Source organism: Cebus imitator, unplaced genomic scaffold (assembly GCF_001604975.1).
Source record: "Cebus imitator isolate Cc_AM_T3 unplaced genomic scaffold, Cebus_imitator-1.0 Scaffold156, whole genome shotgun sequence".
Taxonomy (NCBI): domain Eukaryota; kingdom Metazoa; phylum Chordata; class Mammalia; order Primates; family Cebidae; genus Cebus; species Cebus imitator.
The window spans coordinates 3,356,346-3,373,912 of record NW_016107471.1 but is presented as its reverse complement, the minus strand read 5'-3'; the positions used below and the strand labels follow the sequence as shown (position 1 = coordinate 3,373,912).

Below are 17,567 nucleotides of genomic sequence, written 5' to 3'. Positions count from 1 at the left end.
ATACACAGCCAAACATTGATGATTTCCTTATCTTGTTGACATATAATCTTCAAAGTATACTTCTAAAATCTCTCAAATCTATATTTTGCCTTTCCCGACTGTCAAACTCTGAAAACCTGGCATTGGTCTCCTGGTTGTATACTTTCTGAAAATGGAAAAACGAAATGAAATAAAGAGAGTTATCTTAAAAATTTAGAAGTTCATATTCTTTTTGGATTTCATAGGTTAATGACTAATCCAGTTATATGGTCATATTCATATTTGTAGGATTGCCTCATTGATTTTCAAGAGTGCCAATGGAAGCAATCATAGGAAAATCAACAGAACTCAAAACAGGGGAAGCAGGTGGTATAAAAAGCTTAACACTACTGGAGTGTTAATGCTTCCACACTTGAAAGATGTGAAAGTTCAAATCTCACACAGTTAAAAACCATCTCTTTCATAGTCAGCACACTAAATGCCTTGAGCAATCCACTTAAGAACAAACTAAGCACAGGAGGAAACGTTTAGCATGTAAACCATCATGTCAAAAGTTTACTCTGAATATCCCCACTTTAAATATATTCTGAAACAAGGTGAGGTAAACACACACACACATACAAACACAGAAGAATCCAAAAAAAAATAAATGATTTGGTTAAGCACAAGCCACACAGAAGGCTGAGAAAGAAACAGACTCCCTTTATACTCCTTCTGCAGGCTGAACTCAGCACATAATGTACAGACGTAAAGCAGAATTTGCATTTAAGAGCGAGAATGTTTGCATTTTATTTTCAGAAGGTGGATTTGTCAGTTCTTCTCACCTAAAAAATAATTTAAAAACCTAAAGATCACTTGTTGCTATTTGTGACACTTAACTCGTTCATACCACAAGTTTCTTTCTCAAAAATACAATTCTGAAATCCATGCAAGATTTTACACAAAAAATTGCCCTAATAAATTCATTTTTTATTTCCTATTGTTTTTCTTCCTCATTCCCTGTGAATGGACAAATAAAATTGAAAAAATACCTCATAATTAAAGAGCTGTTGTAAAGAGCTGAAAATTAAATCAAAATGTTCTTCCTTCTTATTGAAGATACGGGGAGAAAACATTTTTTCGATTTCTAATCTATTTAAGTAAAAGCCTTATTAGCTGAAGGCTGGTGGAGGAAAATATATTTCCCAATACTGAGCTGGGAATAAAAACTAAAAGGGATATATAAAACAAGAGATTAACATAAGAGAATCAGAACAGTATGATGAAAATGAAGGCAAATTAAGATCATAAAAAGCAATGGGCAATTATCACACATTTCTCCTGGAAAAAAAGAATCTCTCCCTAAGATAAATGCACATTGCCCATCATAAACACACATTTTAGAGAACAGGAAATTATGAATATGTGTGAATTGTGATACTAGCATCACATTCGAAATTAAAAAGCTTGAGTTTCTCTTGTTGGTTTTCTTTAGTCAACATAGTAGAGTCTACAGACAAAATATTTTCAAGGTTAGAGCAATAGTATTCCATTTTGTTTATAGGCATTTACTTATTACAGAGAGGCCCTAGAGAGCTCTGGGCCAACCACGAACTCTCCCAGGAAGTTCTTTGAGAGGAAGAACTATATCAACTATTTACATTTCATATGTCTGCTGCCTCTCTGCCATCCCAGCACTTGTGACTTAACTTTATTTTTTGCATACAGAGGTTATTCTAAACAGTTATTATAGACTGAAATGACAAGACAGTTACCCTAGGTTCTCTCTCACTCCACATAATACATTATGCACTTTTGTTCTCAAGATATATTACCAAGATGAAATGACACAAATTGCTTGTATAATTAAACCCAACAATTACTTTGCATTGAGAAAGCCAAGTCATTTTATTTTAAACAGTAAATAGGTTTAAAACGACCTCTGGGATTGGAAGAGCTCAAACAGATAAAAATAATTGGACATTGCAGCCTAATTTAGTTTCCTATAATCCCTTAGGATTATTCAAAAGTAATACTTAAGTAGAGATAATAAGAGAAATAAACAATTATAAAGAAGTGAAAAACTGAGAGTGTTGAGAAATTATCCCGCATTAATTTTTTTAAAATATTCAGTATGCCTAATGTATTTTGCAGGTGTTTTATTCTTTATTTAATTTTTGTTAATTTTTAAGTGGAAAGGAAAACTATTTTGACATAGTAAAAAAATGTAATAGTTTTGGTAACACAGAAGGACTAAGCAGAAAAAGCATTTGAATTTATGTCAAGAAACTATAGTCCTGGTTCTAATACAAATTGTAAATCTGAACTTCATAAAATGATGGAGGTGTTAATTTTTATCTTAAAAAAATAAAAGAGATTATTTTATCAGGGCTTTTAAGATGTGAGTCTTCTATCTTTAACATTCTTGATTCTAAAATACATCTATAACTTCAGAAGAAAAGAGAAATTGAGATCTAATAAGTGCCTCTGAGCGATAGAATGAAGAATAATTTTGGTTAGGTCTAGATGAAAAATACATCATGACAGAAAAAGAAAAAAAACTCTAGCCTACATATGAGAATTTTAATCTGGAGGAAGCACTCTATTAATGAAACCAAGTTAACTGGCAATAAAGAAATATACTGTTTTAATTTTGGTTAATATAGCTAATGGTAAGAGAAGGATTTTGACTGTAGTCACTGAGAGAAAAAGGGAAGTCAGCCTGGAGAAAAAAATATAGCAATTCCAAATAGGATAGAACTAAACAGAATCTCTACTGGAGTGTGGTGACCACAAGGCACACTGATGACAAAAATCTTACCTATGAAGTAGTCATGTTTACATTGCTAAATACAAAAAAAAGTGACAGAGAATACAATCAACTTTTGGAGTTTAAAAGCCTATGGAAATGATCATTACAATGGAGTGTCCTATTATAAAACACTTAATTACATTAGGCAGCGGACCAATATGTTTTACCTTTTTAAATTTATCATTTTAATCAATCCTCAAACTGATACTACTATTACAATAATTGTATGAAAGGAAAACTGAGGCTTCTGTTAAGTAATTTGCCCAAGGATGCTCAGGGAGAAAGTGTCAAAGTTGTCATTTGAACCCAGGCTATCTGATTTCAGCAACTACCTTAGAGTGAATCTCAATTTAATCTAACCTGTTTTCTCAACAGGAAATGAGGTCCACAGTATTAAGTCAAACAACTGGCTAGGGGCAATTTAACACACATTTTGTGATTTGGTCTCCTAATATTTCATATATTCTCACATCTTCCTAATTATAAACAACTAAGTAAAATTCTAGCTTTTGTTTATAAAATATTTATAAATATACTTTACAAAATATAAAGTATTTATTATCTGTTTATGTTTTTAATGTGTGTTTGTAATTCACCTAATTCAGGATGGGAAGGTACTTCTCAATTATTGTTACTCAAACACTTGTTCCTATGAAATTGAAAAGGATAAATGAAAATAGGTTTTTAAACACTTTAAAAAATTTACTTACAAACTGCCACAATAAAATTAAATTAATAGTTTTAAAATATGGAAAATTTAAGTTGGGAAATTAATCAAACTTGTTATTTTCTATTAATACACAAATAGGAAAAACACATTCATTTGGCATTCAGAATAAGTCAACTGGCATGTAGCATACAGTATGTAATATGTTTTTCATAAAATTGTTCAAAGGGAAATTAAATTCAAAGGACTAGAGCATTTTCTAACAAAAGCAATTGCAGTGGATTTAGTATTACACTAATAATCACATTAAAATATTATTGTATTTTTTCACACACACTCCTTTATTTCTCTTAACCTCCAAAGAAAAGAAAAAAAAAAATAGGAAAAAAAACCCCATAATGCTTGTATATCTACACAGAAGTGCTTGGGGGTAGTGGTTGCGAAGGGGTAAATAAATGAGACATGAGAAAAATGAACACTTACAGGCTAAATCTAGCCAGACATTATAATCCATCACTGATCCCTAAAGGGCACTAATAATATGTAAATGTGTGAATTAGAAAACACATTCAAGGCTGTTGATAAACTTGATAGGATAATCAGCACATGCTGACAGACTAATGAAACTGATAGGGCAGCTTATCTCCTGGGTCATTTTTTTTTCTTGTCAAATGGAGGCTAATCAAAATGTATTAGGAGTCAAAGCAAACACTTGGGGGATTTAACCCATTTTGATTAGGAGGTGAATTCACTCTCTGAGAAAATTATAGTTTCCTGAACAACTGAAACTATAAAACCTGATCGGCTAACAGACCTTGACATAAAATTAAATAGAAGGCAGCCACCATAATCATAGAAAAAATCAGGGATGTTAAATATTAAGAACTTCCCTTTAAAAATTGTGAGGGTGCTTTTCAGAGTCTGGACAAAGCAACCATCTCCTTCTCTAATGGAAAATAAGACAAAAGATTAAGCAATAACCCCCAGGGATACACTTATCTTTTGCTGCCTACGTGAGCTGAACATCTGTGTAACCATATGAGAGACAGATCCCAAGGCGCTGGCTGAATTTTCAAATTTATTAGCATAAAATAATTGAATGAATGTTTGAAATAGCTAACTCTGGTGAACATCACCACTTCCAATTAACAACAACAACAACAACAAATATACTACGTACAGGCTGTTGCCAAGAATCTTAGAGGCCTATCCTAATTTAAAGAAAGATGTCTTATTTGATAACGGAGGAAAACTAGGAATAAGGCCTTGCAAGCACTAGAATTAAGAATAAATTAATAAGCTAAAATCAAAGCTAGAGAAAGCAATTCTTTCAGTATTTATTTTAATGCAAAAACATGTACCATTAAAGTAAAAAAGTTAACTCAATTCATTAATCTACATATCCTAAGCACATGCTTTATGGACATGTATATTTCATTTGTATAGACAGATTGATGGTGAAATGCTGGATAGTGAAATGCATTGTTTTAATTTATAAAAATGTAATGGCAAGAATATAGTTAATGAAACTAAATTTTACCTTTTAGTAATTATACCAAAGAGGAAAAAAATGACAATTAAAAAAACACTCCAGTGTGCTTTTTAATATGACATTCAATCACTCTACTGCTGCACAGGCAAATTGGGGGTGAGATTCCCACAGACATGGAATAAATATTTTAACCTCTTCCAAATAATTTTGTTTTTCTGTTTATGGACAAGTGCTCCATTCTATCTCTAAACTATTTCTAAATTTTCCGTCCTTTGGAAAAAAGAGAACATGAGTGCTCTTGCCAAGTATGTATTTTGTAGTTTGGGAGAGCTTGGGATTTTTTTTCTGTGCTCAAGACATAGCTACTATTAAATTCCTCCAATCATAGAATGTAGAAGTGTACAATAATCCTGGAGATTATTTAGTCTAATCTCATTTATTTTTCTATGTATGAGAGAGGCCTAGAAATATTAAACAACTTAAGCAGGTCTAATGAAAAGGGAAAATCTGAGTTTGCATTTTGTGCTTGGAAAAAAAGAAATATTTGATTTGAGGACAAAAGTAAACGCTTCTCTTCTCTTTATTATCTCCAAGCAGCAATATTAATCAATCATTAGGCTACCTTACTTTAGGGATCTTTTTCCAAGTGTGGTGTGCTGAATATATAGTTTACAGTCATAACCATGATCAAACAGCTGTGGCAACAATTTACTACATGGCAGGCAGGGATCAATCACAGATGATAGGTAGGATATTTTATTATAATTTCTCATTCTTCACCTCTTATACCTAGAAAAATCCATGCCCCAGATTTATATACTTTCTGATTAATGAGAATTAAGCTAATCATTCAACATAAAACATAGAATAACTGTTGTGGCACATTAATAGTCTATATAATCTCGTTTTTAACATATTACTCTGAAAAGTTCTACTGAAATCCAAGTGCTCGTCAATGAAGCCCACACATTTGGCTCATTTATCTTATTTTACAAGCATCAAAGTTCATTAATCTCTCTGTCATAGCATGTTTAGTTTTGGGAATCTTCTGATTAAGAAAATAATATGATAGAAATTATCATGAATTTGATAAACCTACTAAAATTAATGTATACTTGATTCATCACTAACCATTATTGAAAAATTACACTTATGTAGATTATTTTTACAATCTCTAGGGTCTAGCTAATATTCAATGCCCAGATAATTTTGAGAGTCCCTTGCAATAATTCTGGGATATGACCAATGTGTTGGGAATTGCTGCATTAATGCATTTATTTGTCATGTCAGGATAAATACGCTGTGTCAGAATTTGAGTATGATGCCAGATTGTGAACGTTTCTTTGTGAGGATTAATATGATTTATTAGAATTCCACTACAGGTCTTTGAAATAGCAATTTAAAATACTGATGTTTTTTACTTACCCATCATGTTGTATAAGCTCTGTGGGGCAAACTGCCTTGGCATTTTCTGAATTGCTTCCTTGTATACACTAAGGGCCTCCTAATTTATAAAACAAAAAAAGAGATAAATCATCACTAATGTGCAGGGATCTTCACTATAAATAAGATAATAACATTCTTCCAAAGTTAAAACCATCCACTGTTGTTTCCATAGAGGAAAATAATTGAGCTGTCCTTTTGTGACATACTATCTCAATTCCACCAATGAAAATACTCAGCCCAGTCTGTGAAGAATGCCATAGCTTAACGAGGCATTGAATGTTAGCAATGCTCTTTTAATACAAATTTTCTAGTTCATACAGATTACTCAACTATAAAAACTAAAAAAAAAAATAGTTTGAAAGTTACCCATTAGTCATCTAAATTCCATAATTACTTTAAGTCAGGAAACCTGTTAGGATCTAAATATAATGTCAGCTAACAAATCTTCCAGCTCTTGAGACCCACTGAAATTCCTAAATGCAATTATTTTAAAAGTTGTATTTTTATCCTTATGTTACAGTTTTAATACATTATGTAAGAGTACGTGAGTGGGAGGTCAGGGGAAAGCAGCTGGAAGGAGAGAGAGGGACAATAAGGAACTCATGCAAACATGCTTCCTGTCAGAGGAAGGGAGGACCAGTCTGGGTCACCCCCTAACTTACTGTGCAGCATCCTGTTACACCACTTTTTCTTATCACTCAGTTAAAAGAAAATAAAATAAAATTTTATTTTAGTATAGTTTTTTAAAGAATTAAAAGAAATGGGTGGCATTTCTCTTAATTGCATTTCCTTAATATGCAACGTGGTATTTCCTTAATATGCAAAGTAAAAAGATATATTTTTTAAAATATCAAACACTGGGTCTAGGGTAACAATTCTAGAAAGTGTGTGTTGGATCATCAAACCAAAGAAATGGGGAACAAAGGAGCTCGAGAAACATCATGTTATTTCCCCATTCTTGAATAGTCACAATACATATTGACATACTATAATTGCTCTGAGAAATGGACAGGAAAGAAATCTATTGTTTTTATTTAGCAGAAGCTTTTTCCAAACAAATTTGATCACAAACCCTTCTAACGTTACCACATAGCAGTTTCTCAAAGGACAATAGTTTAATGTGTATATATATTAGTTGTTCAAAGGACATAGGGTCTGAAAGGAGGCGGTAGGTTAGAAAACACTGAGACTAGATCAGAAGAAGAGGGAAGGAAAAAAATAGAGAGGCATCGGCCAGACCTCGTAGTGTCCCTGCTCATGATACAGCTTTCCCAGGTTGTACAGACAACTGGTAACAGAGCTCTTGTGTGCATGAGGGTCCTTTAGGTTTTCGTCTGGGATCTCAGAACACTTTAAGAATGTACGGCGGGCTTCTTCCGTCCTTCCTTGGTTCATCAGAATAATACCAGTATTTAAATATGCAGCTGAGGGGGAACAGTGGAAACAAAAGTGTGAGAAGATGATATATACTGTAAATAAAATAAAGTTATCTTTGTTTCTATTTGGTTTCTATGGTTTAGTTCTCATTAAAAAAAAAAAAGAAAAAAATACTTATGGAACAAATATTCATGGGATCAATAATGGTAGGGGAAACTGCACTCATCACTGAAAAATATATGGAATAGTCTCTGCCAGCAAGAAATCCCCAATATTTTTAAGCTTGAAATCTAGCTGAGTAAAAGTTATAGCTATCATAATTTTTTAAAATGATCAATGAACAGAAGTATGATGCAACTGAAAGAGATAAAATTGTTAGAGGTTCATAATTTCAGTGGCAAGTATTCAGAAATAAGAGCACCAAATCTTTTCTCAGTGAGGCTGTAAATTACAGAGTTAATTTTCAAATATGGAAAGAGGTATAAGAAATAAAATCTTGAACATTACTTACAAGCCAGGGTAGGCCTGCTCCCAATGGCCAATTTATAATAATGTAGTGCTTCTGCAAACCTGCTGTTCTCCTGTAGAAGTAGCCCTCTGCATGAGGAAAACAGAAATTTAGAGAAAGGACTGTATTATTCTATATAAACCCACAAATTTTTATTTTATATTCCAAAAATAAAAAAGGTTAACAATGCAATAAAAATGCTAACCTGGTAGTATAAAAATACATTATAAATATAAGGATATGATTCCTCAGGAGGGAAAATACTGGATAGGTATCAGTTGCATTTGTGCTGCATTAGAATGTATTAGGAGGTATTTTCTAAAAGCCTTTTACCACCATTGAACTTTCCCCTTCTCTAGCTGTCTTTTCTCTCCCACTAGAATTAGTAACCACCTGGATTTCTTCTTAGAGCATGCACATTTTCCCATCACTTCAGAAAGGAAACCTGTCTAAGGCAGTGAGATATGAATATATGGAAACATGAGATGCGTCTCTCACTAGCTGTATTGCTTGAGAAATATTGGTGCTTGGCTGTCTGAAAGGCAAAAGGTAGTCTGGCTCAACAGCAAAAAGAGTCAGAGTTTAATCAGATGCTAAAAAAAGAACAACAAAAAAGATCGAAGGTTATCCACATCACCCTTTTCTTGATATCTGGATTTAGTTGAGTAAGACTGGATTTCAGAACACTGCGCAAATTTCAGTTCACTGTTCTGAAAAACATCTTTCTCTGCAGACCCGAAGATTCCATAGACTTTCTTAGAAGGCTGTAAGGTAGTAACTACATGTACTATCTCAGTCATGTCAGAACTCACCCTCATAACCGAATGAAATCAATTACAGTCATGTCTATGAAAACAAGGTATTGGAGAATTAAACTAAGTTCAAAAAGCTCTCACAGCGGGCTTTTTGGCCTATTCCCATTCTCTTGTAACCAGTAAGTATCTTAAACAGACATTCCGCACATCTATTGAGCCTGAATACTGCTGTTATCATCTCAAATTGCAGATTCAACTTGGCAGCTGCTGAGGCCTTTGAAAGGCTGGTAAAACAGAGGTCAGAGAAAAGAGAAGGCTACTAATAAAAACATCATTGTGTTGAGCATTTTAAAATACATCACTTGAGCATCTTGAGAAAATATTTAAAATTAAAGAATGCTCACTTGTGTCAAAAGCATATATTAACAATTTCACAATTTTTCATAGTTGCTAAAATGTCATCTGAATAAAGAATTCCCAAACACATTAACATCAGTTTTACAAATATATATATTTCTATTAAAAATGTGAACAATAGTTAATTTGATCATGAAATTAATATGCTGCGCTGTTAAGTGTACTTGCCAGCTGCTGGGAATAAGAGAGAATAAAGCTTACTGTAGTAGTAAAGTACTTGTGGAAATGGTTAGTTTTATTCAAATGGGTAAAATTGATAAAGAGAATGAACAAATTTTTAAAAAGGAAGAATATTCTTTACGACAATAATTTTATTGACATAATGCCTTCCCATTAATTAAGCTCATATATATTAGCTAACTTCTGAAACTTATCTACAACTTTAAATGTCTTCATGGCTTTGCTTTAAAATTCAGATAAAGAGGGCATCTCCTTTGATATAAGGCTAAGGGCACCAGGGGAGAAATACCATTTAGATATTTAATTCTATTTTTTCTAGCTTCTTTAGAATTGAAATCCTTCAATCAACCCCTCTTTGTCCAACATCTTCAGTTGCTTTTACCATACAGTTTCCTTTCTTAAGACTACAAAAATGTTCATGTGCCTCTTAGACATAGGAGAAGAAAATATCTGTATAATCTTTCCTCATTCTGTATCCACCTCCAACTACTGCTTATGATTGTTTTTTTCTTCAAAGCCAGATTTTCTTTAAGAATGGTCTATGGTGTATATGTCCAATGCCCCAAATCCCATTTACCCCTAAATTCTAAATTCTGTTTAGAGTCTCTTCCCAGAATTCTCCTTATATGTCCTATTAAATTTCTACTAATCACTGAACCCCCAAATAGTGCACTTATGTGAAACTCCACTCAACTATTACACTTCAGACTACTGAATTCATCTTCTTTTTGGAAATTCTGTATTTTCTGAGCTCCTGGGAGACCAGTCTCTTCTTCTTACACAGAATGAGAAAGAAAATGTCTCTTTATTCATGAACTCCTTTAAAAGGAATTGGTGTTTTACAGGATTTTGTACTAACAGTCTCTATGGATAAATACAGTCTCTGCATGACGTCATGCATAAATGTGGCTCATGTATATGCTGACTGCTCACAATTCTGAAAAACTTATCTCCTTCCTGACATCCAGATCTGCTTTCAAAAGCTGACTGAGCCACATCAAGACAGAGGCTCACTGAAATTTCAAAATCAATACACCCAAAAATTGAAATCAGTATCTCCCACTTAAAAATAAATAAATGAAATAAATAAAATAGGGGAAAAATCTTCGTAATTAACACAATCATTCACTCCATTTGCTAAAATGAGAAACTTAATTATCACTCAGGTCTTCACTTATCTTCACAATTCAATGTTTTGTCTCCTAAGCCCACCTTATTATTTTCTAAAGCTCTTTACTCTCCCCCTCAAGGTTTATCTTTATGCCTCTGTCAGAGCCCTTTTTATCTTTTCTGTCACCTGAATAACTGCAATAGCTCACTAATTAGTCTCCACATAATTACACTTCTAAAGGGCAAATATGCTGTTAGGCTAGATGGAATAACCATGAAGGGAATGAGCACATATCTCTGACAATGTACCTAAAGCCTATAAACTTTGAAAACAGATGTACTTAGCCTCATGGGATTCCCAAAGCAGATAAACTATATTCCTGTCCATTTTCCAATTCATAAAACATACAAAGAAGAAAGAAAATGATGAATACTATAATAACCACACTGGGACAATCCTGTTCTGCCTCCCTTATTCTTGCGGGGAGGGGGCGGATCCTAGTCACTCAGAGTGATTCAGCAAGTCATTTTCAGAAATATATATATTGTGATTCTTTGAATTAGAATATCATCATCCTCTACATACTCTGAATAAAGTTAGCAATGGAGTGATTCTAAGATAGATGGCTACTGTGACTGATTTCTCATGGGCTAAGGATTTAATTGAGCATTAACTATGCCCAAGAATGGATGCTGCAAATGTGAACAAGACAGAGATGCACTTGCCTATGGATGCAAAATCTACTGAGGTAAATGAATATGAAAACATAGAGGACAGAGGACCAATATCACCCAGCCCAGAAATGGACAAGGAAAGGACTAGAGTTAAAATGATACTGGCAGAGGCTGAAAGCACGCCAGAATAAAAAGAGTTATCAGCTCTCCATTACAAAGGGAGAAAGAGAGGCTCAGAGAATTAACCAACTCTCTCTAGTTTTTATGGCTAAAAAGAGGCAAAGCCAGAATCAGAACAGTTTCCGATACTAAATCCCATGCTCATTCTAGAAGAAAAAAGAAGAGAAAAGAGACGAAATAGTTCAATTCCAGGTGCATGTGTGCTCGGTTATGTTTCTTTTTGCTCTAAAACTTTCCAAATATTAAATTGTGTTGACACATGAAAAAGGAGTCAAGTGCCTTTTTGGAAATTCTGGATAAATTTGGGCCAGTACTAGTATTGTTATGACTAGGATTCTGTTAATGTTGTTTACCAAAATAAAACTCTTTTAAATTTTACCTATAACATGATAGACAGACAGAAATCCTTCATGTTACAATAATAGTAATAGTGGCAGAGAAGCTTATTCAACACTTAGAATGTATGGAGCATTTTACATATATTGATTTATTACACAACAATAATCTTATGAGGTAGGATATTATTACTTTCTTCATTTTACATACAATGAACCTTAGGCAAGAAAAAGTTAAGTAAAGTTAAGGCCAAACAACTAGTAAGAAGATGCCAAAATTCAAGACTAGTAGTCTGGATATACATGAGGACCTGTAATTTAATAAATCATTCATAGTAAAGGATTTTATAACTTTTCATGACTGTTTAAAAATGACATAGTTTGTTTACATGCAGATTATGTAAAAATCTTTTGGTTTCTATGTATATGAAAAACAGGAACACATTAAAAAAATTTTTAATTAAAAAAACCTGATTCCCATATGTTTGTTAAAATTTTAATTTAGATTCAAGGGGTTCATGTGCAGGTTTGTTACATGTATATATTGTATGATGCTGTGGTTTGGGGTACAAACTATTCCGTTACCCAAGTACTGACCAAGTACCCATTAGTTACTTTTTCAACCATTGCTCCCCTCCCTCCCTCTCCACTCTAGTAATCCTCAGTGTCTTTCATTGCCATCTTACGGCCATGAATATTTAATATTTAGCTGCTATTTTCAAGTGAGAACATGTAGTATTTGGTTTTCTGTTCCTGCATTAATTTCCTTAGGATAATGGCCCCCAGCTGCATCCATGTTGCGGCAAAATACATAATTATATATTTTTTATGGCTGTATAGTATTCCCTGGTATCTATTTACGTCTTTTTCTTTACCCAGTCCATCACTGACAGGCACCTAGATTGATTCCACATCTTTGTTATTTTGACTAGTGCTTCAATAAACATGTGAGTGGATGTGTCTTTTTGATAGAATGATTTATTTTCCTTTGGGTATATAGCCAATACTAAGATTTCTGGGTCAAATGATAATTTTGTTTAAAGTTACTTGAGAAATCTCCAAACTGTTTTCCACAGTGGCTAAACTATATCCCATCAACAATGTTTAAGTATTTTCTTTTCTTCATTGTGTCACCAGCATCTATTGTTTTTTGGACTCTTTAATAATAGCCATTCTGACTGGTGCGAGATGGTATCTCACTGTGGTTTTGATTTGCATTTCTCTGATGATGAGTGATGTTGAGTATTTTTTCTTACGTTTGTTGGCAGCTTTCATGTCTTCTTTTGAGAAGTGTCTGCTCATATCATTCTCCTGTTTTTATTTTTTTTTAATGGCATTGTCTTTTGCTTGTTCAATTATTTATATTCTTTATAGATTCCGGGTATTAGACCATTGTTGGATGCACACTGTGCAAACATCTCCTATTTTGTAGGCTGTCTGTTTACTCTGTTGATAGTTTCTTTTGCTATGCTGAAGCTCTTTACTACAATTATGTGCTACTTATTAATTTTTGTTTTTGTTGCAATGTCTTCTGAGGACTTGGTCAGAAATTCTTTCCCAAGGCTTATGTCCAGAATGGTGTCTCTTAGGTTTCCTTCTAGGATTCTTATAGTTTGAGGACTTACATTTACATATTTAATCCATCTTGAGTTAATTTTTACATAGAGTGAAGAGTAGGGATCCAGTCTGATTTCATGCATGTGGCTAGCCAGCTATCACAGCACTATTTATTGAGCAGTAAGTCCTTTTCTCATTGTCTATTTTTGTCAAATTTGTCAAAGGTCAGATGGCTGTAGGTGTGAGACTTTATTTCTGGATTCTAGATTCTGTTCCACTGCTGTGTGTGTCTGTTTTTGTATCAGTACCATGCTGTTTTGGTTATGGCAGCCTTATAGTAGAGTTTGAGGTTGAATAATGCAATGTCTATGGGTTTGTTCTTTTTGCTTAGAATTACTTTGGCTATTCACGCTTTTTTTGGTTCCATATATTAGAATAATGTTTTTTAATTCTGTGAAAACTGACATTGGTGGTATGATAGGAATAGCACTGAATCTGTAAATTGCTTTGGGCAGTATGGCCATTTTAATGATATTGATTCTTCCAAGTCATGAGCACAGAATGCTTTTCCATAGTTTGTGTGATCTGTGATTTCTTTTCGCAGTGTTTTATAGTTTTCCTTTTAGAGATCTTTCATCTCCTTGGTTAGAAATATTCCTACGTATTTTTTTGTGTGTGTATGGCTATTGTAAATGGGAGTGCATTCCTTATTTTGCTCTCAGCTTGAATATTATTCATGTACAGAAATGCTACTGATCGTTTTACATCAGTGTTTGTATCATGAAATGTTACTGAAGTCATTTATCAGTTCCAGGAGCCTTTTGGCAGTCTTTAGGGTTTTCTGAATACAGAATAATATTGTCAGTAAAGAGTTGTTTGATTTCTTTTCCTATTGGAGGCCTTTTATTTCCTTCTCTTGCCTGATTGGTCTGGCTAGGAGTTCCAGTTCTATGTTGAATAGGAGTGGTGAGAGTCAGCATCTTGTCTTATGCCAGTTCTCAAAGGGAATGCTTCCAGTTTTTGTCCATTTAGTATGATGTTGGCTGTGGGTGTGTCAAAGATGGCTCTTAAGATGGTGCAGTTTGTTCTCTCTCTGTCTATTTTCTTGAGGGTTTTATTATAAAGGGCTAATAAATTTTATTGAAAATTTTCTGCATATATTGAGATGATCATATAATTTTTGTTTTTAATTTATTTATGCAGTGAATCACATTTTTTGATTTGCACATGTTGAAACAACCCTGCATCCCAGGAGCAAAGCCTATTTGATTGCGGCAAGTTACCATTTTGATGTGCTGCACAATTCATTTTACTAGTATTTTACTGAGGACTTTTGTGTCTTATGTTCATTAGAGATATTGGACAATAGCTGACTTAAGTTTTCTTTTGAGACAGACTCTTGCTCTGTCACCTAGGCTGGAATGCAGTGGTGTGATCATAGCTAACAGAAGCCTTGATTTTCCAGGCTCAAGCAATCCTTCTGTATCAGTAACCTGAGTGTGTGCTACAGGTGTGTGCTACCATGCCTGGCTAAACTTTTTGATTTTTAGTAGAGATGAGGTCTTGCTCTATTCTTCCGGCTTGTCTTGAACTACTGAGGGCAGGCGATTCTCTCACTTCAGCTTGCTCGTGTATTGGGATTACAGGCATGAGCCGTTGTGCCCAGCCTGGTTTTCTTCCTTCCTTGTGTCTTTGCCAGGTTTTGGCATATGAGCGACATTGGCTTCATAGAATGAGTCAGGGAGGAGTCCCTCCTCCTTGATTTTTTTGGATAGTTTTAGTAGAATTAGTACCAGTTCTTTATACATCTGATAGAATTCAGCTGTGACTTTATCTGTTCTAGGAATATTTGGTAGGTAAGTATTTATTTTGTATGTTTTACTTTTTTAAAACTACTAATTCAATTTTTGAAGTCAATATTAGTTTGTTCAGGGTTTTTATTTCTTCTGGGTTCAATTTTGTGAAACTATGTATTTTCAGGAATTTATCTATTTCCTCTGGATTTCTGGCTTGCATGCATAGAAGTCTCTCAGGATCTTTTATATTTCTTTGAGATCAGTTGTGATGTCATCTTTGTCATTTCTGATTGTGCTTATTTACATTCTGCACCAACCTAATATTATCCCTCTTTTTTCTTTGTTAATCTCACTAGTGGTCTATTATTGATCTTTATCCTTTCAAAAAATCAACTTTTGGGTTCACTAATTCATTGTATAGATTTGGGGGTCTCAAATTTATTCAGTTCTGTTTTGACTTTTGTTATTTCCTTTTTTCTTTGCCTTTGCAGTTAGCTTGCTAATGTTTTTCTAGTTTTCTAGGTGTGATGTTAGGTCATTAATATGAGATCTTTCTAGCCTTTTGAGATAGGCATTTAGTGCTATGAACTTTCCTCTGAACACTGCTTTTGCTGTATCCCAGACACTTTGGTATGCTGTATCTCGGTTTTCATTTACTTAAAAAATTTTGATTTCTGTTTTAATTTCATTGTTTACACAAAAGTCATGTAATATTGTGGTTTTGACAGATCTCCTTGGTAATAATTTTTATTTTTATTCCACTGTGGTCCAAGAGGGTGGCTGATATGCTTTTAGTTTTGTTTTTAATTTATTGAGATTTGTTTATGGCGAAGCATGTGGTCAATGTTGGGTAATGTTCCACGTACAGATGAGAAGAATGTATATTGGGTGATTTATTGGTAGTGTCTGCTATAGATATCTATCAGTCCATTTGGTCCAATGTTGAATCTAAGTCCAGAATTCATTAGCTTTCTGCCTCAATGATCTAATTTTGTCAGTGGGGTGAAGTCCCCACTATTATTGTGTGCCTGTCTATGTCTTTTTGTAGGTCTAAAAGTATTTGTTTCATGAATGTAGGTGTTCCGATGTGGCATGCATACATATTTAGGATAGTTAAGTCTTCTTTTTGAAGACTTAACTTCTTGTTGAAGACTTAACTATCCTAAATAAATATATATTTCACATTGCATTTATCATGGACTTGTTGATTTATCATTATGGAATGCCCTTCTTTGTACTTTTTTTACTTTTACTCATTTAAATTCTGTTTTATCTGGTCAGGGGTAGTGGCTCATGCCTGTAATCTCAGGACTTTGTTAGGCAAAGGTGAGTGGATCAGCTGAGGTGAGGAGTTCAACACCAGTCTGGCCATCATGGTGAAACTCCATCTCTACTAAAAATACAAAAATTAGCCAGGCAAGATGGTAGGCGCCTGTAATCCCAGCTACTTGGGAGAGAAGCTGAGGCAGGAAAATTACTTGACCCTGGGAGATGGAGGTTGCAGCGAGCTGAGATCAAACCATTACACTCTAGCCTGGGTGACAGAGACACCATCTCAAGTAAATAAATAAATTCTGTTTTATCTGATAGAAGAATAGTGACTCTTGCTCTTTTTTGTTTTCTGTTTGCATACTACATCTTTCCCCAACCCTTTACTATGAGCCTGTGGGCATCATATTACATGTGAAATGTGTCTCTTGAAGACAGCAGACATGTTTTGTTTTCTTCCTTTTTTTTTTTTTTTTTTTTTTTTTTAACTCCACTTGCTACTCTGTGTCTCTTAAGTGGAGCATTTAGACCATTTACATTCAAGATTAATATTAATATGGGAGGTATTGATCCTATTATGAACTTATTGGTTCATTGCTTTGTAGTTTCTATTGTGTGGTTGTCTTACAGGGTCTGTGGGCTATATACTTAAGTGTGTTTTTGTGGTGGCAGGTATCACTCTTTTGTTTCCATGTTTAAACTCAAGGATTTCACATAAGGTTAATCTAGTGGAAGAACACATTTTAATATGCCAGTAAGTCCATATCATATGGAGTTGCCTCAAAATTAAGCAAATTGGTGCATACTGTACATTAATGTGAATTTCAAGTGCCTTTTGGTGGAGAAATTGAAAAAAAAATTTCCAATCTCTTAAATTTTAAGTGATAGGGTCAATTTTATATATCTATGTGTAGATGAATATATTACAGCATTTTTAAAAGAAAATTTTGCTTCTCAGATTTCTCCTCCAATGGTTTATCTTTTAGAACAACAGTGGATGAAATTAAGCAGCTAGTGATTAAAAAAAAAAAAA

The 17,567-nt window shown here is 33.7% G+C and overlaps 1 protein-coding gene across 5 annotated transcripts in view; it reads right to left on the bottom strand.

The window, feature by feature from the left end:
* The window catches only part of TMTC2 (transmembrane O-mannosyltransferase targeting cadherins 2), a 444,836-nt gene that overhangs the window by 156,698 nt on the left and 270,571 nt on the right, over positions 1–17,567 (bottom strand). For all 5 annotated transcript variants that reach the window (XM_017543508.2, XM_017543511.2, XM_017543509.2 and 2 more), the window contains 3 exons: positions 8,264–8,349; positions 7,615–7,799; positions 6,355–6,433 (listed from right to left, as the gene is read on the bottom strand). In XM_017543508.2, the coding sequence (XP_017398997.1) occupies positions 6,355–6,433; positions 7,615–7,799; positions 8,264–8,349 (350 nt within the window). The remainder of the gene's footprint in view (positions 1–6,354; positions 6,434–7,614; positions 7,800–8,263; positions 8,350–17,567) is intronic.